General features: G+C 21.3%; 1 protein-coding gene across 3 annotated transcripts in view; it reads left to right on the top strand.

The window, feature by feature from the left end:
- LOC122498354 overlaps positions 1-26790 on the top strand; it is a 70406-nt gene that overhangs the window by 5703 nt on the left and 37913 nt on the right. The window contains exons 1-2 of one of the 3 annotated variants that reach the window (XM_043606048.1): positions 16529-17947; positions 18075-18367. The exons of the other annotated variants lie outside the window; for them this stretch is intronic. Of the exons in view, the coding sequence (XP_043461983.1) occupies positions 18214-18367 (154 nt within the window). The 5' untranslated portion in view covers positions 16529-17947; positions 18075-18213. Of the gene's footprint in view, positions 1-16528; positions 17948-18074; positions 18368-26790 lie in introns of those variants that run through there. 3 annotated transcript variants of the gene reach the window in all.

Raw genomic sequence — 26790 nt, 5'->3', positions numbered from 1 at the left:
AAAATAATAATAACAACATACGGGCCATACGTATTTACGTTCAAGGCGCAGTACAAAGCAATTGTCATTTACGGAACATGTTGTTCAAGGACACACGTGGGGGGTTCGCCAATGTCGCGGTCGTCGATCTTCCAGTCTCGCGTGATATCAAGATTAAAACAAAAAAAAAGAGTTTCTTTTTCAAAATTAGCCAATTTTAATTTCTTTTTTTATCTCTCTCTCTCTCTCTCTCTAATCAGTCAGTGAATTTTTTTTTATCAGGAGAAAAAAAATTCTCTTCTTTTTTTAATTTTTATGTTACGTAAATATTTATATATTTTTTGTTGACTTGCTATTTCAAGTTTAAACTATTTTATTATATAGTTTTTATATTGGGTGTGATGTTAACATTTACTCGCACTTAGAGTTTTTATTACTTTTTTGCTCACGAGACTAGAAATTACAAAATTTAATAATTCTCGTGTGGTTTTTACACCTTCAAATGATGAGTAAATAAAGAAAAATAGAGTATAGGAGAATAAATTTTTCTTTTCGCAGGATCTTTATAATCAATGATGCTGTCAATACACGTTTTTATTAGTTATTTGATTAATTAGAGCTTCAATTAATTATATTTTTAAGCTGGGCTTAATATAATTTAATAATAAATTATATAAGTAAATTAATAGAATATATTCTATTAATTTACTTATATTGAAAAATATATAAATTTATCATTAATCAATTCGTGGTTGCTTTTACAATAGCAACTTATTGTATATAATTATTTGTCATAATTTTAATTAATAGTATTTTTCTTTATTAAATTTTCAATAATATATAGCTTCAATCGCTAGTAATTTACTTTTTCGTAACATAATTATCCCAACAATTTAAATTAATTGGAGAAAATTCCTAATGAAGAAAATTTTTTTAATAAACAAAACTGTTTATTGGTAAAAAATAATAATTTAAGACAAATTTTTAATAAATAACAATTACTAATAGTCGAAAATATTTAAATATTTAATAAATACAGCAAATTTTTAATAAATAATTTTTTTAGACAATTCGTGATAGACAAAAATGTTAATTAATGGAGAAATTTTTATTAAATTCTTAACGGACAAAAAAGACAACTCTTTAGTAAATAAAAATTTCTAATAGACGAAAATAAAGAGAAAGTTTTAAATAAATAAAAATTTTTAATAAACAAAAATGTCATTCAATTTTTAGTAAACAAATTTTTAATAGATAAAAATTTCCAGTAAAATAAAATGTAAAGTCAAAGTTTTAGTAAATAAAAATATTTAATAGACAAAAATGTTATTTAATGACAAAAATTTGAAAAAAAACAAAAATCTTAACTTCAGACAAATTTTTAATAAATAAACATTTCTAATAGACGAAAATATTAATAAAATGCAAATTAATAATAATAAAGTACATGTTCTGGTAATATCTTCGCAGTTTGAAATTATTTTTATTTCCTAAATTTTTGATAATTTTTCTTTTCAAATATTTTCAATTTTAAAATTAATGTATTGCAAATCATCGAATTGTAGCAAAGAATTTTATCAAAAAATTTGATAATAATAGAATTCCTTTAAATAATTTGATTATTTAGGAAAATAACTGAATTCTCGCGAAGAATTTTATTAAAATTTTTAAAAATCCTAATTAAATTCCTTTGAAGAATTTCTTTGAAAATTTTGAAAGCAATTGAATATTTAGAAGAAGAATTTTATTAAAATTGTATTGAAAATAATTGAATTCTTGCGAAGAATTTTACTATTTATAAAAATAATTGAATTGTTCGGAAGAATTTATTAAAATTTTAAGAAATAAATTAATTTTATGTTAATATTTGAAATTTTAAATTCTTTCAAGCAATTCTATTAAAATTGTTTTGAAGAAAATTGAATTTCTGCAAATGATTTTACCATTTTTAAAAATAATTGAATTATTGCGAAGAATTTTACTATTTATAAAAATAATTTAAATGTTTCGAAGAATTTATTAAAATTTTAAGAAATAATTAAATTGTTATGAAGAATTTTATAGAAATATTTGGAAATAATGAAATTTTTTCGAGAAATTCAATTAAAGTTGTTTCGAAAATAATTGAATTTCTTTAAAGAATTTTATTAAAATTTTAAGTAAATTCAAAATAATTGAATTCATCAAAAAAATTTTATTATTTTTTGAAAATATAATTGAATTCTTTTCATTTTTTTTATGAATATATTAAAAATTGTTTCGAAAGTAATTAAATATTTATATAGAATATTTTAAAATTATTTTGAGAATAATTGAATTATTCTTACACGGAGAGAAGAGTTGCAGTAAATGTGACAGAACGCGTTTAGTAAATCATTTATTATGCCGATTAGTGGCGCCAACTGAATGTTTAGTAAAATGAACTACGACACCTCACTGTTTAGTAGAATATACTGTTTTATCAGTATATCCTACTATCTTACTAAACAGTGCAGTAGATGGCACTGCCTGAACCGTCAGTCCAAAACTAACGATTCTGTTTAGTAGATTTAACTGTCATGTCAGTAGAATCTACTACGCCCTTCTCTCCGTGTAGAGAATTTAAAATTCTTGTTGAAATTGAATTTTATGGAAATTTTTGAAAATAATTAAATTCTTTCGTGTACCTAATTTTATTTAAATTTGATTAAAAATAATTTAATTCCTGCAAAGAATTAAATTGTATTTATAAAAATAGTTGAATTGTTTTGAAGAATTTATTAAAATTTTAGGAAATAATTGAAATTTATGGAAATATTTAAAAATATTTGAATTCATTCGAAGAATTCAATTAAAATTGTTTTAAAAATAATTAAATTCCTGCAAAAATATTTTACTTTTTATAAAATTAATTGAATTCTTGCGAAGAATTTTACTATTTATAAAAATAATTGAATTTTTTCGAAATGTTTTAAATTTTTTTTAAAATTGAATTCTTCCGAGGAATTTAATTAAAATAGTTTTGAAAATCATTGAATTTTTGTAAAGTTTTTACTATTTAAAAAAATAATTGAATTGTTCAGAAGGATGTATTAAAATTTTAGGAAATAATTTAATTGTTTAGTGAAATATTATTAAAATTTTTGAAAGTATGAACAGTAATAATTAATTTTGTACTTAATAAGTGAATTTTTTAAATTTTGAACATGAAATTATTTAAAAAATTTATATTTGAAAATAAAAAATTTTGTAATTTGCATAATAATGAAAAATTGAACACCACGTAACATTTTGCTAGTTTTTAATAAACAAACAATTCTAATAGATGAAATTGTTCAATGAAGACAAAGTTTTAATAAAAAAAAATTGTTAATATAACAAAAAAATTGTTTCCCCCCCAAAAAAAAATAATAATTCGAAGTGTTTTGTTTCTCAAAAGACGCAAAATAATGGATTTATATATTCGAGAGAAGAGAAAAAGTAATAATCAGTGGAGTGTGTATTATAAAATATTTTCTTCCGCACATGCAGGAAGATAAGTGCATCTTAAATTTATTATAGCAAAAATGATGACGCGTTTTGCGTTTTAAGAGCAAAATTGTAGCGTCAGATATGCGCAATTTTTAATATTTATACACATACAGTTTGCATAAAGTAGATGATAATAAATATTGAAAAAAAGAAGAAGAAAAAGAAGAAGAAAAGTCGCGGGACAATACTTATTATTATTGGCTAATGCCAATAACTCGATAACGAGAAAAACAGCGAAAGATTAAAATTGTTCGTTATAAATCATAACATGCTTTTTCATATTAAATGCGTATTTTTCTCTCAAAGATTTCATCTTTCTGCGATGCATATATTTAATTTTTATACGCATTTAGCCTTTGCCTTTTCATCATCATCATCATCATGATCAGCATCTTGTTATGTCAGATGAAAAATAAAATATTTTTGTGATCTACTTTTTTTTCTCATTTATATTATTTTGTAGATATTTTGTAAAATATTTTCTATTGTTTACGCAAGGAAATTATTTCATATGAAATGTTTTCAAAAAATGAAAACAAATTCTCGAAAGAAAAATATCTGTAAGTTATTCTTTCTTCATTTACCTAAAAATTTGAACAAGATATTTTTTTTTGCATATATATAGTTGGTTTTGCATCATAATATTTTTATAGTTGCAAATTTTTTCTGTTTAAATATTTTTAATTTTTCTTTTTTCTTTTGTGAAAAATTTTATAATTTTAATTAATAATTTAAATTTTTAAAATTTTTGAATTTTAATTTACAAAATTTTAAAAATTTTATTTTTGAAAAAGAATGTTTCTAAAATATTGAACGTTGAAATAAACGATAATAATGTTACTTCGTTTACTATTTCTTTAGGACAAATTTTTTTTATGTAAAAATTAATTAATTAATTAATCAAAAACGACTATTAATAATTAATAAATAATAAAAAATAATTGATCAAAATTAAAAAAAATAATAAATGATACAAAATCATCTCTTTTAAAAAAATAAAATAATAAAATATTTTGTTAAAAAAAAGGTAGGAGAAAGAAAGTTTCCCCCACATTAATTGACATTTTAATCCGAAACTCTGTTTACTGCGAATGTTGACTAAGAAAATTTGCATTCTCGAAATACTATTTCATATTATAAAAATATATTTAACTTTTTTTTTCGTTTACAAAAAGTTTATTAACACCACCCTCGGCACATTGTGTGTGTCTGTATGTTGCTCATCCTAAAAATATTTTCTTTTACAGAGATAATACACGTGTGCGTCAAATGAAATTGCGCAGTTTGCGATTATATTCATGGCATTTTGCCAATTTGATCACAATATACATATATGTATATTTATAACAATTTAATGTCGTGTATATAAAAAAAAAATCACTTTTTATTATCCCGAGTTCATCCAACTTTTAAAGTAAAAACAACGAAAATGAAAATAATGGGTCAAGATTTTGTCCCGAGACAAAAAGAAAATAAAACAAAAACGCAGAAAAAATAAAATTTATTTCAAACCGATAAACAAAACATAAATAACGAGAAAGAATATAAAGAAGTCAGTGAAAAAAAAACAAAAAAAGCTTTTTTTAATAGAGAAAAAACAAAAGAAAAAAATACAATGGATTGTTTTTTTCTGCATAAATAAGAAAAAAAAATGGTTTCAAGTTCAATAACTTTTTGGTAAGAAAAAAAGGACAATAGAATGATGAAAAATTTATTATAATTAGTTCACAATATTGGAAAAAAATATGGATGATGAAAACAGTAATTTTTTCATGTAATAATGTCATCAAGGTTTGAAGATTTGTATTAATTATTAAGGAGAATCAAAAGTCGTTTGTTATTTATTGACTTGATGCGTAATATTGACACTTGTTCACTGAAATTAAAAAGGAGAAAAAAAGAATTACACGCGGAAAGTGTCGTAAACACAATTGCAAAATGTGTCCGTTTACTATAAGGAAATTAGAAATACGCGCTTCATTCATTGCATGTACTGTTGCTTTATTTATTTGCTCATTTTCCCATTTATTTGCTTATTTTTTTGTTTATTTATTTATTTATTTTTTTTTTTTTTTGCTTCTTAATTTATTTGCTTATTAATTTATTTGTTTATTAATTTATTTGCTTATTAATTTATTTGCTTATTAATTTATTTGTTTATTAATTTACTTGCCTATTAATCTATTTGTTCATTAATAAATTGTTTATTATTAATTAATTGATTTATTAATTAATTGCTTATTAATATATTTGCTTGACTATTTGCTAATTTATAATTTTGCATATTAATTAAAATTAACTACTTATTAATTTATTTGTTTATTAATTAATTGCTTATTAATATATTTGCTCATTTATTTGCTTTTGTTTATATTTATTTGCTTTTTTTATTTTCTTGTTCAAATAGAAAATTACTGAAAATGAAAATTTATAGAGTAAGGAAGTAAATAATTTATTAATTAATAACTTATAGAGTAAGGAATTAAATAAGTTATTAATTAATAATTTATATAATTCCTTACTCTATAAATTTTTATTTTCAGTAATTTTCTATTTGAACAAGAAAATAAAAAAAGAGCAAAAAAAATTACTTTCCGAAGAATTTATATTCAATATTTTGCAGGAATAAAAATTAATTTTCTAAAAATGAAAAATAGTGAAAATCGAAATTTTTTTTTTCTTTGGAGAAAGTATTAAATTTTTTTCACCCGTTCTTTTTCCTTTGAAATTATTTCAATTATGAAAAAATGTTATAATAAAATGAGCATTACCTATGACACGCATTAATTATTCGTGCGTGTGATTGTGTTTCGACAGAGAATGATGTTTAGGATTATATTATAACTTCCGTTATAATCTCTAAGCGGAATTATAAATGTATTTGTAAAATGTTCACATGGAAAAATTGTGTGAGTGTGCGTGTAAATGCGAATTGAGGACGATACTGGCCTTTTAAAAGAGGAAAAGTAACGGCGCAAAGTAACGGATTTGAATTTAACATCACTGTCTTTTTCAGTCTTTCTTAACACTCGAGTACACTTCAACTTTATTCCCTCCAACAAACATGTCATATTTTTCTCATTTCATTGAAAAAGAAAATTGTTGAAAAAGAAAAACTAATCTGTGAATTTTTAATATTTGCATTTATCAATAGAAAAACATTTTTGAGAAAATTTCTCACTTTATTCAAAGAAATCGAAAATTTTTCACTTTATTCCAAAGAAATCTTGTTTCGAAAAAAATAATACGAATTTCGAAAATTGTACCTATTTAAAAATTGTTTTCAAATTTTTAAATTAAAAAAATTATTTAAATGATATTTTATTTGAAAGGATAATTTTAGAGGAAATATTTTTCTAACTTGAATCAAAAGAAACACAAAAACTAACTTTTTTTCTATCTAAGTAAAAATTGTCCCTTGAAAGTATATTTTTTGAATAATATCTTGTAAATAAAAAGAAAATTGTCCCTAAAAAATATTTTTGGAATATTTTTCTGCCAATACAAAAAATTGTCCTTGGAAAATATTTTTTCAAATATTTTCCTATTGATAAAAAAATTCTCTCTTGAAAATATTTTTTGAAAATCTTTCTACATAAAAAAAAAAAATTCTTTCTAGAAAATTTTTCTTCAATATTTTCCTATTAGTCTAAAACAATTGTCCCTAAAATAATTTTTTTTAAATGCTTTCCTATTGATAGTAAAATTTTCCCTACAAATTTTTTCTTGAATATTTTTCTATTAATTCAAAAAAATTGTCCCTAAAAAATATTATTTTGAATATTTTTATTTTCTCCTGTAAATAAGAAGAAAATTGTCCCTAGAAAATATTCTTCGAATATTTCCCTGCAAATATAAAAAACTGTCCCTAATACAAAATATTTTTTTAATATTTTCCTATTGGTAGAAAAATTCGGATTCTCTAGAAAATATTTTCTAAAAATCTTTCTATATATTTTCCTGTCACTATACAAAGAACTGTCCCTAGAAAATATTTTTTGAATATTTTTCTATTGTTGAAAAAATTCTTCCCATAGAAAATATTTTTTAAATATTTCCTTTCACATAAGAAAAAAATGGTCCCTTGAAATATTTCCCTATCGTTAGAAATATTCTCTCTAAAAATTTTTTTTTTAATCTTTCTATTATTTAAAAAAATTGTCCCTAAAAAATATTTTTTGAAAAAATTCTTTTTCTACACACTATTCAAATATATATTTCTTATCTATAAATTCTTTATCCACATTTTTGTAAAAATTAATTTTTTTTATCATATTCATTAAATAAAAAAAAATATTCCACTTCTAATTAACATTAATATAGAAATGGTTTTGAGATCTATTTTAGATATGTGATTATACAGAAAAAAATGTTTAATGCGCATCTTAATTAAAATGAAATTTCACACTCTATTTACCTTTAAACGAATATTTCGTGTTATTTAATTTCCTGGTTTACTCAAAATAAGCAAAGCTGTTTAAACATTTGCAATAGAAGAGCAAGTACAATTGTAACAACAAATTTTTTTTTTTTATTTTAAATAACAAAGACTTGATGATTCAGAGAGAGAGAGAGACAAGGTTTGTTCACCTTTTATAACATATTTTCTATATACGCAATTTGATACTATTTTTAATTAGACAAAAAAAATTTTCATAAAAAAATTTTTTTTTTAACTTTTTTTTTGTTTTGTATTTTTTTTCATCATCTATAATATATTGATGACACATCCAAAGTCGATTGATTCTTGTAAATATATATATATATATATATGCATACGAAGGTGTATTAAGATTTATCGTCTAGAAAACTGAGGTCATTTTCATTGAATTAAACGACAGAATTTATTCGAGGAAAAAGAAACATATTTCCTATGAAATCTTTAGTGGATAGAGAATTTTATTCTAAAATGCATGATTCAATTCTGTGACGAACTGCATCAATGAAACGAGTAATCTTTAAATTGATTATAATTAAAAAGATTTATTGCAGAAATTTTATTTCACTGAAAAATATATTTTTTATATTTTAGAATATTTTCAAAATTTAAGAATATTATTATTATTTAATAAATTTGTCTACACTGTCATTTTTTGAATATTTTTCAAATTTTACAATACTTTCCAAATTTTAGAACATTTTTAATATTTTAGAATATTTTTTAAATTTAAATAATAATTTTTTAATTTTATAATACTTTTAAAAATTTTATAACATATTTTACAAGAATTATAACTCATTTTTTAATTATTTACAATATTTTTTCTATTTGCATATCCTAGAAAGCAAGAAAGTAAAATTTTCTAGAAAAAATGCTTATTTGTTTATTTTCTATTCCTAGTATTTACTAATTATTAGAAAGGCTATTTTGTTAAGAAAAAAAACAAGAAAAAAGTAACAGCAACAGGTCCCAATTTAAAAATAGAGTCATAATTTAAAAAAACAAATTCTAACTCTTCTTTAGACATAACGATTTTTCTTATCCGCACATTTGATCTTGTTCTCTAGTGTAGTAAATTTAAATTACGTCAGAAAATAAAACTTTGATCAAATATTTTTTTAGTGAAAACACTAAAAATACGAATTTCAATCTAAAAGTAAAACAAAAAAAAAACTCTTCGAAAATTTATTATTTGTTTCCATGATTAACACTATAATAAAATTCCATATGGGTGATTCTCCTGAAAGGGACCCTTTTTTGGTTGAATTTCCAAAAAATCAAATTATTCTTTTTTTGTTACTTTTCTTTCATAAATAAGTTTAGAAAATGTTTAAAGATAAAAATATAAGTTGCGCAAAATTAATTTTCAGAAATAAGACCTCCAGGAACATTTTACTATCATGTGTTCTAGAGGTTAAGTATAATTAATTATAACTTTTAAATTAATTATTTTGTAAAAAAAACTCGGTAGGAATATTTTTTTTAAATAATAAATTGTTATGTTTTAATTTATTGCACTTTTTGCTTGTATATTTTATTTTTATTAAATTAATAATTTAATTTGAGGGTTAAATATTTCAAAACAATGATTAAAAAATTAAAAACAAAAGAAAACGCCTATCAAATATAAAAAAGGCTTCGGAGATGAATTGATAATTTAATGAAAAAATTCTCATTTTTTCTAATTTTAAAAATATTACAATTTTTTAAACAATATTTTTAGTTTTAATCATCAAATATTTTCACATCGATTACATATTATGTTTAAAACGTTAAAAAATATGATGTTATTATATAGAAAATGAGGCTTCGGAGATGAATTTAATTTTTACTCTCATTGATAATACTATTTTAATTAATAATTTAAATAACTTTTTTTACCTTATTTTAAACAAATGTAAGTAAAAAATAATCCTTATATTCTGAACTTTAATTTGATATATATCATAAATATGTTGAAATTGTTTAAATACGTTAAAATATAATTATAAAATATACATTCTGTTTAACCAAAATTCGATGACAAAATTAAATATGTTTTTTAAATAGGAAGAAATTTAAATATAAGCAATAGAAGATTATATAAAGATAGATAAATCTTCGTAGATTATAAATAAATTTTTCAAAAAATTTAAACTTGATAAAATATTAATGAAAAATTAATTTAAATAATGAACCTCATGTTGGAGACACGTGAAGTGGTCCCTTTCAGGAGAATCACCCATATCAATCCACAATATTATATAAAGTTGGTAATTAGAAATGAACTAAAATACAAAAATTAAAAACAAATTTTCTTTAAATGCCAAAACGACAAAAGAATATTTAATATTTTGTACAATAATTATTTTAATTTCTATAAATTCCAGAAATATTATTTTGTTTAAATCAAATAATTATTTTTTTTAATTCAAAAATTGAATTAAATCAAATATAGTCAAGTGTTATATTTCTTTAATTTTAATTAAAAAGTAACTATTTTGTTTAATTTTAATTTAATAAAAAAAAACATGTTTTTTTTTTTTTTATTTTATTTTTTAATTCAAAAATTGAATTAAATCAAATATAGTCAAGTGTTATATTTCTTTAATTTTAATTAAAAAGTAACTATTTTGTTTATTTTTAATTTAATTGTATTTAATTTAATTTTAACTAAATAGTAAAGTAATTAGTCAATTAGTAAACTAAATGTCAATAACTTGTTATTGTTATTATCATCAATTATCATCATCAATTTTATTACAATCTCTTTTATTTTTACATGAAATATTAAAAATATTACGTGAACAAAAGAAAATAAAAGAAGCCGAAAACATATTTTTGATATCAAAAAGAAAATAATATTTTGTAAAACAAAAATATTTATTTTTTGGTTTTTAAAAAAAAAATTCTTTTTTTCTTAAAAGTTCTTTTTTTTTCTTGAAATTCCCTCTGAAACTGTAATATTATGATTTTGTTCTAAACAAGGTTGATGCAACTTTTCTTCCAACTCATCATCGTGCAATAAATTAAAACGATTAGTCATCGTTCGTTGCCTATGGGATTTTTGATATTATCATTTTGTATATCTTGCAAATATATTTCACGATATTGCGATAATCAAATATACGATATAATATTTAATCTTAAGTATTAAATTTTCATACTTTTTTTTCTGGTAATATATAGACTATTTATTATATACATATACATATGTTTATTCTTTTTATCAAGTTATATCAGTTGGAAGAAATTTTCAATTTATTTTTATTGTCTTATTAATCGGTAATTTTTTCTTTTTTCGAATGTTTATGTAAAAGATAAATTTAAGAATTCACACGTCATTTTTGTCGTGTATGGTTTCAATTCGTTATATAATTTGCTGAAAATTTCTAAATATTATAATAAATAATTATTTTGAGATGAATTTATTAGGAAAATTATTTTTATAACAGAAAGCAATTATTATAATGTTCAGATTACTTTATACATGTTTCTATATTTTTTTAACCTATAAATAAGAATTTAAAAATAAAAAATTTATAATAATAGTTTACATTATTACAAATATTTTAATATTCTTACATTTATATTTACTTAAAAAAATTGTTATTGACAGAGTTCAAAAAATTTATTCTCTGAATTTTTTTTCTCTTTTTAAAAATAATGATTAACAATTCGATTGCTTTTTTGTTTTCTTTTAAACAATTTCTGTCTTTTAATATTTTTTATTTTAATTCGTGAGTTAAATAATTAATCGTTTGGTTGTAATTTTTGTGTTTATAAAAATTTTGGATATTATATCTTCTATTCTAATTCGATAAAAAAAAGTAATAAACTCACTACGTATAGGTTAAATACTGGAATTTAATGATAGCACTCAAAATATCGCGCATATCATAAAGTAAACAAAAAATGCGAAGGTAAAATTTTTTTTTGAATTTTAAAAATATGTCAATAGAATTCGAGTAACGTAAATCTTATTCAAACAAATGTTTTAATATACCCTAGGTGAAACATTTTTCTTTTTTATAATCAATATTTATTACTAATAGAGTGAATAATTCGTGTATTCTAATATTTCAAAAAAAAAAAAATTCTGTCGATAAATTACTAAAAATATTTCCAATTTGTTTAAATAAACGACTAATAGATAAGAAGTAACGTAATGAATAAATATTCTTTCTTCTTTTTAATACATTTTTTCCTTTTCGTTTTCTTGGATTTTTTTATTTTCTCTCACAAGAGGATAATAATTAAAAATTCATAATTTTCTCAGTGTCATGAATTTTTTTTTTGTATATGAGGAAAAATGAATTGAATATTTTCAATAGCAACAATTTATGTTTGCTCAATTGGTATTACAGTAATAAGCACTCTTTTTTTTTGAGTTTATTACATAAATAAGTGAAATAAGAAGAGAGTAAACCATGACCTAGGGTCTTGTGATGAGTATTCTGTTTATTTTTGCAAGTAATGCACGTTATGCAATGACAAATATAAGTGAAAAATTTCTATTAGATACAAAATTAAAGTTTAATTTACTTTAATTAAAATTTATGACTGAAAATCATAATAAAATTGCGAGAAATTTTTATTGACTAAAAGTTTCTGTTTTAAAAAATTATAGAAATTAAATTATATTTTTAAAAAAGTAAAATTTGTCTGACTAAAAATGTATTTGACTACTGAAAGGAAAATTCGGGCTAAATTAAAAGTTTTGCTCTGACTAAAAATGTAGTTTACTAGATTACTACTGAAATAAAAATTGTCGCTAAATTATAATTCTATGTCAGACTAAAATGTATTTTGCTACTAAAACGAAAAATACTATTAAACTAAATTTTTATGCCTAACTAAAAATGTATTTAACTACTGAAATCGTTACTAAAATCGATAAATAAATTTTATTTTATACGTTTTTTATGTAAAAATACCTTTTTGTTTCACTAAAATGTACTTTTACTATTGAAACAAAAATTATCGCTAAATTAGAAAATTCAGGTCTGACTAAAAATGAATTTAACCACTGAAACAAAAATTATCTCTTAATTAGAAAATTCAGGTCTGAATAAAATGCCTTTTACTACTGAAACAAAAATTATCGCCAAATAAAAACTTTATGTCCAATTAAAAATGTTTTTTACCCCAGAAAAGAAAATTGTCGCTTATGTCTGTCTAAAAATGGACTTAACTACTGAAAAAACCAATAAATAGATTTTATTCGTTAAATAAGAATTTTTTTGTCTGAACAAAACGTAACTTCACTTCTAATAGGAAACTTTTCAGCATTTTGGTAATTGTCGGATTGAAAGCAAATTTTACAATAACGGCAAATAATTAAAGTGAAATTAAACATTCGGTCTGATTAAAAATTGTTTGCACTACTTAAAATTGAATTTATAATAGATAAACCCTTTTGTCTGATCATAACTAAATTTTACTACTTATAATGTATTTTAAGTATTTGTTCTATTAATAATTCAAATATTTGTCTGAATGAAAAATAATTGATCTACTGCTAGAAAAATAAATTTTTTGTGTCTGACTAAAACCTTTTTCTACTACTAAAAGAAAAAAATAGACCTTTCCGGTCTGACTAGAAACTGTTTCTACTACTGGAACCAAAACTTAACCAAAAAAACAAAAACTTTAACCAAAAAGTTAAAATTAAAACCACTATGTCTGACTAAAGAATTCATTTATAGGTCAAAAAATAAGAGCGTTTCGTCTGACTAAAAATTGATTCTTCTACTGAGTTAAAAATAGAAATCTGTATGGCTAATGACTATGTCTGAGTAAAGAATTCATTGTTTATACCACTGGAACTAAAAGTAAAAATTTTTTGTCTTACTGAAAATTACTTACACTACTAAAACCAAAAATTAAAATTTTTCTGCTAGACTATAAAAGTGGATAAATTACTGAAACTAAGAATATAAAAAAAAGTTATTTTGGGAATTTACCTGTCGGTCTAAATAATTCTGCGTTACTACTAAAACAAAAAAGTAATATTATTTCGTCTGACCAAAATATTTTCCCACTACTTGGTTCGAAACTATTTTTTCTATTTCATCTGATAAAAATACTGAAACTAAAATAAAAAAAAAACTTTGATAGTGACTCCCATGTCTGACTAAATATTTCTTTTACTACTCAAACAAAAAGTAAAAAATTGTTTCATCAGATTAAAATGGTGTTTACACTACTAGATTAAAATCTAAAATCATTCTGTCTGACTAAAAATTGGTTATACTACTTAAACTAAAATTTTTAAAAAATGTATAAATTAACACCGCCATGTCTGACTAAGTAATTCCTTTACTACTGAAGCAAAAAGTAAAAATTCCTTTTGTTATAGATTAAAATATACTTTTAAAAAAAAAAAAAATTTTAAAAAAAAATTAAATAATTAATAAAAATTTAAAAATTTTAAATAATAAATAATAATAAAAAATAAAAAAAAAAAATAATTTAAAAATTAATAATTTAAAAATTAAAAAATTAAATTAAATTAAATTAAATAATATAAAATTTAATAATAAATAATAAATAATAAATAATAATAATAATAATAATAAATTAAATTAATTTAAATTTTTAAAATTTATTATTTAATTTAATAATTTAAAAATAATTTTAAATAATTAATTTAAATTTTTAAAATATACTTTTCGTCTACTGGAACAAAGACAAAAATTATTTTGTCTGACTAAAAATTACTTATTCTACTTAGAGAATTATAAAAACATTTAAATACTGACCCATGTCTGACTTAATAATTCTTTTACTACTGTAACAAAAAGTCTATTTTTTCGTCTTACTATAGACGGTTTATTCTACTGAGAGAAAAAACCCAAAAATGTTGTTCGACTCCAAAATTATATTTTTTTTAGTGTTAACTAAAATTTTTCTATAAATCCATTATTTTAAATAATTTTTCAAACAGTTTTTTTTTAAAAAAAAATTCATTTGTTTCAAATTCATTTGTTTTTAACTGAAATTCATTTTTAAATCATTTTTTTATTAGAAAATTCTACTTTAATTCAATTATTTAAAGACAAAAAAATAATTTATTGAATATTTGAATGTTTCTTAAAAATTGAATTCTCAGAAAGAATTATATCAACAAATATTTAATTACTTAAAGTCTTTTGACGAATTTTAATGAATTTTTTAAAGAATTTTTTCATGAAATTTGATCAAAATTGTATTATAAAAATAATTGAAATTCTGCGATGAGTATTCATGAGTATTCTATTTATGAAAATAATATAGAAATTCTATAGAATCGTTCTAGTGAAATTCTGTAGATTATTCACTAGAATTCATATAGAATGATTTTCTAGAATGATTCTAGTGGAATTCTATAGAACTTTTTCAGCTGGGCTGGAATAAAGACAAAAATTATTTTGTCTGACTAAAACTTACTTATTCTACTTAAGATTATAAAAAATTTAAATATTGACCCCATGTCTGACTAAATAATTCTTTTACTACTGTAACAAAAAGTGTATTTTTTCGTTTAACAATAGACGTTTTACAAGAAAGAAAAACCAAAAATTTTGCTTGACTAAAAATTTCTTACATATACTACCAGGAATGCATTTATAAAAATTACAATCAACTAAATTTCTATACCCTTACAAATTACTTCTACTATATACTGAAAACTACAAAAATTAATTATTTCAATATTTTTCAATTTATTTCCAAAATATACTTCTACAGAATATTCCGAATATTCCAAATATAATTTTCCTTCAATATTCCCGTAGTTTTTCCCAAAATATTTTCCTAATTTTCTCTCTCTAATTATTTCTAGTGCATTACTTTCCTTATAAATATAAATAATCACCTTTCGAATAAATTGAGGCCAAAACTACTATTAAAGAGGTTTAAAAAAGAGAAGGAAAAAACTAAACTATACCCACAAATTATAAACCAAAAAAAAAAGAGGAAGAAGTAAAACTTTTAATATACACGTGACACACGTCGCGTCATTTGTACCCGTTTGTATCCTTAAATTAAATGAAAAAGTTTTTAATAAATACACTCATCTATCAAATAGAAAAAAAAATTTATGTATATATATAGTTACGCTATAAAGTATATAGTTACATATATATATATATATATATGTTCACGAAATAAGCCAACTAGAGAAAAGTACAACCCACGTGGAATTCCAGTGTGCTATCGAGGGAATTCCACGTGTCTATTTTCACCACTCTTGTATCGTTACGACAACAACAAAAGCATTGACGGAATAATAACAATATTATAAACGCCGCCTTAATCGTCAAAGAGTGGGGGAAATATTGCCCCGTTCATGTCTGTCTTTATCACGCCTCTCTCTCTCTCCCACTGGTTTTCTCTCTCTCTCACTCTCTTTCTCTCTCTCACTTATTTTTTCTCTCTCTTTCTTACTCGCTTTCTTTCTCTCTCTCACTTATTTTCTCTCTCTCTTTTTCGCTTTTTGTCTCTCTCTCTCTCTCGCTCACTATCAGAGTGACAAAGAGAGAGAGAGAGAGAAAATATCAGAGAGAGAGAGAGAGAGACAAGTTCTCCCAGTGGTGGGGAGAGCACTTTGAAAGTAAAACGGGGGAAAACAGCTGTTGGGAAGATAGAAGGAAGGAAGTGGTCTTGGACACGTATATACTGTTCGATCAGACACGCGACTTAAGGACTCACTCGCGAGCTCGTGCCTCGTTAAGAAATGCACGTTGTTTCTTTTTTTATCACTCTCTATCGATAAATATAGAGATATATATACATACATACAAATATACACTCTACACTGTATATAGTTTTATGAAATCGACGCCAGAGTTTCATTTCTCGATGATTGAAAAAAAGAAGAAGAAAAATACTGAATTACATAATATAATTCAGTCACGTGGGTGTGTTATAAAAGTCTAGGAGAAGAGATCATTTTTCCCCGTCAGTACTCAAATGTACTTTGAGCCATTGAAAACCGTTTTTTTTTTTTTTTTTCTTTAAACTTAAAACACCGACGAACTTTTAAAGTCTTCTCTCTATAGGAAACAAGTTCTCTCTGGACGTGAAGGGAAGAAATTCTTTATTGAACACAAGAGGATTTTAATAAAGAAGGAAAATTGCTTCAACCGGGAAAATTATATACAAGGAGGAAGGCAAATTTCGAATCAGTGAAAAATTTGTAAAAAATTTGTGAGAAAGAAGAGGAAACTTTGTTAAAGAGGAAAATTTTCTGAAGGAGACAACTTTATACAGACAACTTTACACAGACAACTTTAGAAAGAAGGGAATTTTACAAGGAGGAAAATTTTCCGAAGAAGACAACTCTTTTTATAGAGAAGGAAATTTTGCAAAGAGGAAAATTTTTATGAAGAAAATTTATAAAGAACTTATAAAGAAAATTTTACAAGGAGAAAACTTTATAAAGAAGAGCAGTTCATAAGGAAAAGAAGAAGAGAAAGAAAAGAGGAGAAAAAGAGAGAAAGAAGACGAAATTTTCCCCAAGAAGAAGAAAAAAATTTTCGTCACAAAACACAAAAAAAGAAGAATGTTGAGAAATTTGGTGAATCATCAAAAACACGTGGTTGAATTAAATGAATCATTGTGCATTATTCGGATAATAAAAAATCGTCATCATCGGCGATATTTATTATTATTATCGAAAATTCGTAAAAATCGCGCTCTAAATTATTATCATCATCATCAAGAAATAAAATTGAGAAGAAGTGTAACAAATTTGGGCGCGAGTGCCTCTTTCAATTCACGTGTTCAATGTGTCTAGGGAGTACGCCATCTAGAAAATTTGCAACTTCAGGTTTTAGAGTTTCTATAGTGCGATTCACGACAACGACGACCACGAGCAGCGACCGACGAGAAGGAGGGTTTTTCGGAGCAAAGGCACAATACAAGCGGCACGATACAGCATCGACGACGCAGGTTTCAAGTTTCAAGAGAGGAGAGACTGCTTTTAGTGTGTGAACGTCATTTGTATTGACGCGTCGTGAAAATTAATAAAAGAAATTTATTTTTTTTCTTTCGGTTTTTATTGCTTTTTTTAATTTCATTTTTGATTTTGTTTTTTGTTTTATTTTTTTTTTTTTGAGTTATAGTGCAGTGTTTTTTCTGTGATTATAATTATTATAATACATATATATATCTATACTAGACACACCGGCGTGGACAAGTATAATATTTATTTTAATTATAAACAAAATAGAAGAGGAGATATATATTTTTTAATAATTTAGTGACAAACAAAAACGGAATTTTTCTTTTTTGAAAGAAGAAACAAAGAAGAAGAAAAAATGAACGTCGTCGAGCCTGAAAATGTATTTGGTCTAAGACCTCCCGTCCTCATGGTGATTCTCGGATCCCTTGTACTTGGCGGACTCTTTTTCGCAATTGGCCACATCGTCATTAAACTGGGTCGTCGAAACAAGAAAGAAGATGCCACCAAAAGTAAGCAATCAATTGCATCATCTTATCTTTATTTATCATACAAGTCACCATATTCTTGAATATTAGATGCAAATTTACCGAAATTTTAGTTTATCTATGTATGTGCACAAGCACAGACACACAAGAACACAAGCATGAAATAACAGAGACTCTGGCATAAAATGCTCGCAATATATATAGTGTTTCAAGCACCGAAAATGGCTCAAACATAAATGGTTCGAAAATTCATAGTAGAATATTTAATAATAAAAATTATAATATTCCCAAAAATAGAAGAGAAATAGAAAAATATAAAATACAAAAAAAGCTAGAAAAAAAACAATAATTAAATATACTGTAATAATTTATTTTCATTATTTTATTAATTTCATTATAAAAGACCTGCCCTTTCGTACAAAAGTAAATAAATAATATAATTAAATTATAATATTACCTATTAAAAATAAAAACAAAAAAATATTTTTAAAAAATAATAAAATATACTGTAAATTTAATATTTATTTCAATGCAAACGGGACTTGACCTTTCGCAAAAAAAGTGGATAAATAAATAAAATAATTAAATTAATAACAATATAAACATAAACGAAAAACAAAAAAAATACTGTAAATTTATTTATTTATTTCAATATAAACGAGACTTGCCCTTTCGTAAAAAAGTATAATAAATAAAATAAATAATAATAACATTATAAATGTAAAACAAAAAATATTTTTGACAAATAATACAATATCATACTGTATTTATTTATTTATTTATTTATTTATTTATTTATTTATTTCTTTATTTATTTCTTTATTATTCATGTCAATATAAACGAAACTTGACCTTTCGCAAAAAAAGTAGATAAATATATAAAATAATCAAAGCAATAATATTATTATAATAATATAAAACAAAAAAATAATTAAAAATAATAATAAAATATTATACTGTAAATTTCTTTTGATTTCTTTATTTATTTCAATACAAAATTGGTCCTGACCTTTCGCAAAAAAAGTAGATAAATAAATAAAATAATTAAATTATAATACCTAATAATATTATAAATATACACAAAAAATATTTTAAACAATATTGAAATATGATTCTGTAAATTTATTTCATTTATTTATTTACTTCAATGTAAACGAAACGGAACTTGACCTTTCGCAAAAAAGTAGATAAATGTGTAAAATAATTAAATCAATAATAATATAAATATAAAAAAAAGTCATAAATATAGTAATGAGACTAATAATAATAATGAGAGTATGATAATTGTTATAGTTAATAAAATATTGTAAGCCATTAATATATAAAGTATAATATTAAAAAATAATAGTACTAGTAGAATATACCATATACTTCTTTTATTGCACTGTATCATAATTTAGTTATTTATTAATATATTAATAAACATATAATATAAAATTAAAAAGAAACCAATACTTTATTTTAGACCCGAAAAAAATTTAAGATTTTATAAAAATAATACAATTCTAATTGTTCGGATACTAATTACTAATGAATAATAATGAATAATAATAAATAATAATAAATAATAATGAATAATAATGAATAATAATGAATAATAATAAATAATAATAAATAATAATGAATAATAATAAAAAATAATAAATAATAAAATAATAATAAAATATAGTGTGCAATAGTAAGTAAATAAATGAATAAATAAATGAATGAGTGGGACGGAATAAATATTGAAAAATTAGGTAAAATACATAAACATTTAATGATGCATTATTTAGTTTATACTTATTACCAAAAAATGTTGAACGTTCAAATGAAGGAAAGATTTCTATCTATAAAAATATTTCTCAAATTTACTACAAATTATGAGAAAAAGATTGATTTGATTCAAATAAACGATAACTTGTCTATTATCAAAAAGATATTTACTCGAATGAAATGATTTTTATTTAAATCAAATAAATTGTATATTTGTCCCAAAATTTAAATATTTGAACCAAATAGCATACATATACAAATACAAAAATTAATATCAATCAAAATTATTTGATACAAATAAATGTTTATTTCATAATAAATAAGTAATCGTATTTTTGAATCAAATAATTCTTTTTTCCTCATAATGTTTCTGAAAAGGAAAAATGAATCAAATATTTACTTAGTTAAAGATTAATTTTTTAATAAAGAAAAAAATGTAATATAATTAAAATTAACAGAAATTAAAAACAACAGAAGAAAAAAATCATCTATATATTAACAGAAATAAATAAAAATTTAAAAAATTAAAAATAATATCGAGTGTAGAATAGAATAATTATAATTAATTGAATTCAACTAATTGAAGTGAAATAGAAAATCAATTTAATTGAAATTGAAAAAATATTGAACTAAATTGAAAATAAATTGAATTGAATTGAAAATCAATTGAATTGTACAGAGAATCAATTGAATTGAATTGAAATCAATTTAACTTTATTGAAATTGAAAATCTATTGAATTGAATTGAAAATCAACTGAATTGAATATTGAGATTGAAAAGAAAATTCCATTCAATTCAATTGAAAATCACTTGATCTTAATTGAAAATCAATTGAATTGAATTGAAATTGAAAATAAATTGAACTTGATTTAAAATCAATTAAATTCAACTGAAATTAAAATTATCAAATGTGAAAGAAATTAGCAATTGAAATTGAAATTGTTGAAAATTATACATGAATTGAAATTGAAAATCGATTGAATTGAAATTGAAAATAAAATTTTGCATATAATATAAAATTCTTAAGCAAAGTGGAATGGTTATAGAATACTATAAGATGGGGAACTTATCAATTGACAGTATATACGTTTCAAATGATGCAAGGTATATAGGGTTTTTATCAATAAAAGATAAATTCTCATCGTTTATCTCACTTAATTTATTGTACAGTAATTTATTTCTTATTCTTTCTATCATTTATAAACAGAGATGCAATTGTTATTATACACTTGATATTTGTTTTTAATAACATTTCAATTCTTGTTCTCTTTTTTGATTCTCATTTGTATTAAAAATAGACAATGTTCCATTGTTATCAATTTCTTCTTTTTCTTTTTTCTTTTTTTATACTTTGAAAATATTCATTCTTTCTGTAATTATTCGATTTTCTTTTCTATTCTTTATTTATATTAATATAAGTAATTTTCTATTTAAATATTTGATTTTTTTTTCTTTTTGATGTTTTGCTAAATTTTTACTGTACTTTTTAACATTTCCATTTATTATAGTTGAAAATAATTGTCAATTTTCTTTTTCTTAGTATTACTTTTATTTATTTATATTTTATATATTTATTTATTTCATTATTTATTATTCATTAATTCATTCATTTATTTATTTATTTAAGCCTTGTCTTTTTTAAGAAAGGATTATTTTTACCTAATAATCACCTACTGCGCATTTTTTATTATCTATTTAGTACTATACTTATTTATTACTATTTTTTATGTTGTCATTTATATTGTCTACTTCTTACTGACTCTATTTATGATTTTATTTTTCACTTTTTGCGTATTTTATTTCTTCTCTGCTTCCTAGTCTTCTTTTTTCTTTAAGTAGAATAAACATTGAAAAAAAGATTTTTTATACATCAAAAATTATTTATTATAAATATAAAAATCGCATTTTTTATTAATTTACGTATTAATTAATTTATAAATTAAGTAACATTCTTTATTAACTAAATAACATTCTTTATTAACTAAATGACATACCTTATTAATTAAACAACATTTTTTTCTAAATAAAAGAACCTTCTTAATTTATAAAAATAAATAAAAGACCTTTTTGTAAATGAAAATCATCTATAAAAAATTTTTTCTAATTAAAAAATCGTTGTTGTAAATAAAAAACTTCAGTAAAAAAATTTTTTTGTAATTAAAAAAAGCCGTTTTTGTGATTAAAAAAATGTTTTATAAATACAAAAAATAAATTTCCTAATTGGAAAATTTTCTTTATGAAGAAAAGAAGTTTTTTTATTATGAATAAACAAATAAATAAATAAATAAACTAAATAGAAGAAAAATTATTTTATAAAGGGAAAAAATGTTTTTTGTTGAAAAAAGAAAATTTTATTGAGGAAATGCTCCAAAAAAAAAATTTTTTTTTGGAGCATTTCCTCAATAAAATTTTCTTTTTTCTATATATCAAAATATAATGTCTAAATTACGTTACAATTGAAGTTTATATAATATAATAAGTGAAAGAAAGTTTTTTTTATTGTAATTAGTTTTAGAGGAGACAGTGGATGAAAATTTAATAGAAAAATGTTTGTTGAATGGCACGCGATTTAACACGTGGTTTTTAGAGAACACGCGTTCACTTCTCACCGGTCTTCCAAGCGTTGCCATGGAACAGTGAATGTATACGTAGAAATACTACTATAGCTTCAATTCGATGCAACATTGAGTGAGAGACGTTCTTCGCTAAAATAGGGTCTTCAAACCCCGTGTGCGCTTTAGACAACAATTGAAATTCTTAAAAAAAAAATTTTTTTTTCTAAATTATTTTTTTAAAAAACAAATTTTTTCATAAAATACAAAATGAAATTTTATTTATTTTTTTCTATTAAAAAATCGATAATTTACAAGTAGTTTTTTATTACAAAAAAAAAAATTAAAAAATTAATAATTTTCAAGTATTTTTTTATTATGAAAAATTAATAATTTTATTATTTATTTATTAAATTAATAATATTTAATTAATTTATTTTTGATTAATATTTTTATTAATTGTCAAGAAATTTATCAATCCTCCAAGTCAAATATTAAAAAAAAAAAAAAAAAAAAAAAAAAAAAAAAAAAAATATTTGACTTGGAGGATTGATAAATTTCTTGACAATTAATATTATCTTTTACCGAGTGATAAATTCTACTACTTAATAATATTTTTATTATTGTTTAATATAAAAAATTTAAGGGTTTTATTACGAAAAATAATTTTTTATTATTAAAAATTAACCATCGTTCGATTATTTTCTTCCTAATTGAATTTTAAATAATTAAGCTTCATTAGTCTGTTTACTAATTTTATTTAGAATATTATTAGTAGTTTATTTCTTCCTTTTTTCAATTTTAATTTTTAACCTACTTTTTTTGAAATCTATATTATAAAATTTGAAAAACAATTTTTCTGACAACAATCGTTGGGAATTTAAAAAACTGCTCATTAAATTTAGACACACTTTACAATAATTTACAATGCTAATAATTTGCAATAAAAATTCAGCTCGTAATCTAATTTTAATTTTTGTTACATTGTCATGTAATATCGTGCGAGATTCTGACTTTTAGTTTCATTAATGACTTTTTCAAAAAATGATTAATCATTGTTGTCAAAACGAAATTTTTTCATAATATTATTAATATTTACAAATTTATTTATATATTTATTAAATATTTTTCTAATATGTAATAAAAAAAAAATAATTAAGAAATTACTTTAAAAAGAAATAGGTTCAAAAAAAATTAATCATTAATTTGTCAAAGCACCAAATCAGATAATTTAATCAAAATAATTATTGTTTATCAAAATAATTTCTTTTATCTATTCTAAATTAATAAGAAAACTAATTAACGATTAATTACAAAAATAATAAAAAATTAATTATAAATTTTGTTAACAATTATGGAAGTAATTAACAAATAGTTATAAAAAATAATTTAGTATCAACTATCAGAGTAATTAACAATTAATTACCAAAAATACAACAAAAATGTAACGGTCTAGAATTATTTTTAATAATAAAATAATAAGATCTAATGTTGAAATATCTAATGTTGATCTAATGTTTCTAATGTTGAAACATTAGAAACAAAAAAGAATAAAAACAAATTTGTTAATTATTTTCTAAATAATAATTAACCAAATAAATTGACTATAATATGATGATAAAAATAATAATAAAAATTATAATAAAAATTATAATAAAAATAATAAAAATAATAATAAAAATAATAATAAAAATAATAAAAATATTAATAACAATAATTAACTAACAATAAAAAAATAATAATATTCATTAAATAAAATTTGAACACTGGAGAAAAAATGAATAACAAATTTTTCAATTATTTTATAAACATAAGAAATATTTTTATTCTTTAATATTCATAATATTCATTTGTTTTTCAATTGAAATGAAAATTATTTTTGAAAAAAGGAAATGTGTATGTTATACAAATTGGGTATAAACAATATTAAATATTGATTAGTTACCAAGAGGGGAGAGACAAACAAGTAATTCTAATAATTGAATGTGATGTCAATATGTTTTCAGAAAAAATTACCACTTAATAAAAAGAAAAAAAAAATAATAATACAAAGTGGAAATAATTTGTTTTTCACCTCCCTTAAATTTTTATTTATTCATTTTCACATTAAAACTTAGTCATGCATTAACAAGTTCCTATTTTTATATGTACTTTCTAACTTGTTTAAATATCTTGTTTCATATCTTAATAGCTTAAATTTTTAAACTGTTTCTATTTTAAAAACATAGTTGTCTTTTTTTTATTTTGTTGTTATTATTATGTTTATTTTAACATTATTTTTATTCTATTCTCATTTGTTATTATTAGAAATTAATATATTATTATTATTACTATTATTATTATTTTTTTATTATTTTTATTATTACTTTTTTTATTTTTAGCGCTATTTTTATTATTATTTTTTATTATTATTACAATTATTATATAATATATAGTAATAATAATTGTCATTTACTACATAACAATATTGTATAAATAAAAAAATAAATGCAATTAATTTTAATGACATAAGAAAACTAGAATAGTGAAGTAGTTTGAAGCAATTTATAAAATAAAATTGAAGTAAAATCAATTGAATCAACAAGTGATGTAATAAATTTTTTCATATTGAAAAAAACATGGGCTTTTTGAATATTTAATAACAAGACACGTCAGTAATGTTTCAAATTGAATTAAGACATTAAAGAAAATCGAATTCTGGACACTTTTTTTATTTCTTTTTTTCAGAAATAGAACAGACTATAGTAGGGAAAAAATTATTTTTTAAAATTATTTTATTATGTTTTTTATTAATGTTATTTTTTATTTATTATTTTTAGAAAAAAAATGTTGTGTGCTGTTGTTGTTTTTCTTTTTCAAACAAATTCAAAAAAGGAACATATTTAAAAAATGTTTCGAAACATTAAAATAATATTCGTAATTTTTATTTATTTAAAAAAAAATTATTTATTTTTGCTTCTTTTTTTTACTAATTTGAAAACTTACGTTCAGCAAATTTATCGGTACATTAATAATAATTTTCTATTTATTATTTTAAAATTTATTATATTTAGAAAATAAGTTTGTTTATTTTTGCTTTTTTTTAAACTCAAAATTCAAAATAAGGTAAATTTAGAAAATCTATCAGCACAAATTTCAATGCAAATCAAGAGAGATAAATTATAACAACTTTATATAATTTTCCGAAAATTTATGCTTGTTTGTTAAAGCAGATAAACCGCACAAGAAGTACAATTTTAATATTTATGGTCTGATATCATGACTCTTTGAAATAATAAAGTAGAGTAATGTATTTACTATCTTCAATTTGCAAAAAGAGATAAAGAATATTAACCTTCTTCAAAAGAAAAAAAAAAGAAAAAAATTAATGTAAATTAATAAAAAAAATCCTCTAGAAATGCGCATACGTTCAAACAAAAAAAAAATATTCCATTAACCATCATATGAGGTACATAAGTATTTTTAACTTAGGCCTTTTGCTCTATAGATATAGTTGAATTATTTCGTTAAGTGTAGATATAGACACAAGATTTGAAAAATAGCCTCAGTTTACAATAATAATTGAATTAAAATTTCGAGAAACTGGAACAAGGTGTCAAAAGAAAGATGAGGAGGGATAACCTCCATTTCAGCTTGATAAAAACGATTTCTCCAACTTCTTTTGAAGTGACGTTATATAGAATTGTGAAACAAACATCTCTCGGTGAAAGAAATTAATGCACAAGTTTAAAAAAAAAAAAAAAAATAACAAAAAGGAAAAAAAAAATGAAAAATTTCAAACAGGAAGAAGTATTTGATTACGCTTTATTTATAATGCATTTCATTGAGAATTAATTATCAATTAATTCATTAGCATTTATTGTAAGATAAAGAAGGTAAAATGCAGTATATTTTATGTGTATAACGCACAAAGTGATCGTCTTTGAGCTTTGCATGTCTATATAAAACTAATACTGTCACTGAAAAAAAGAACTAGACTGATTTTTTTTTTTTTTTTTTTTTGCTTATATCATTATCAAATTGAGTACTGATTAATATTAATTAATCTCTGATTTTTAATCTCAAGTTAAACTAATAATTAAAACTGAGAGGAATTTTTATAGTTATAATTATATAGGATTTTTACTACTCTTTGAAAA

This window comes from Leptopilina heterotoma, unplaced genomic scaffold, assembly GCF_015476425.1.
Source record: "Leptopilina heterotoma isolate Lh14 unplaced genomic scaffold, ASM1547642v1 Lhet_10, whole genome shotgun sequence".
NCBI classification, from domain to species: Eukaryota; Metazoa; Arthropoda; class Insecta; order Hymenoptera; family Figitidae; genus Leptopilina; species Leptopilina heterotoma.
This window is presented reverse-complemented; position numbering and strand designations above follow the sequence as displayed.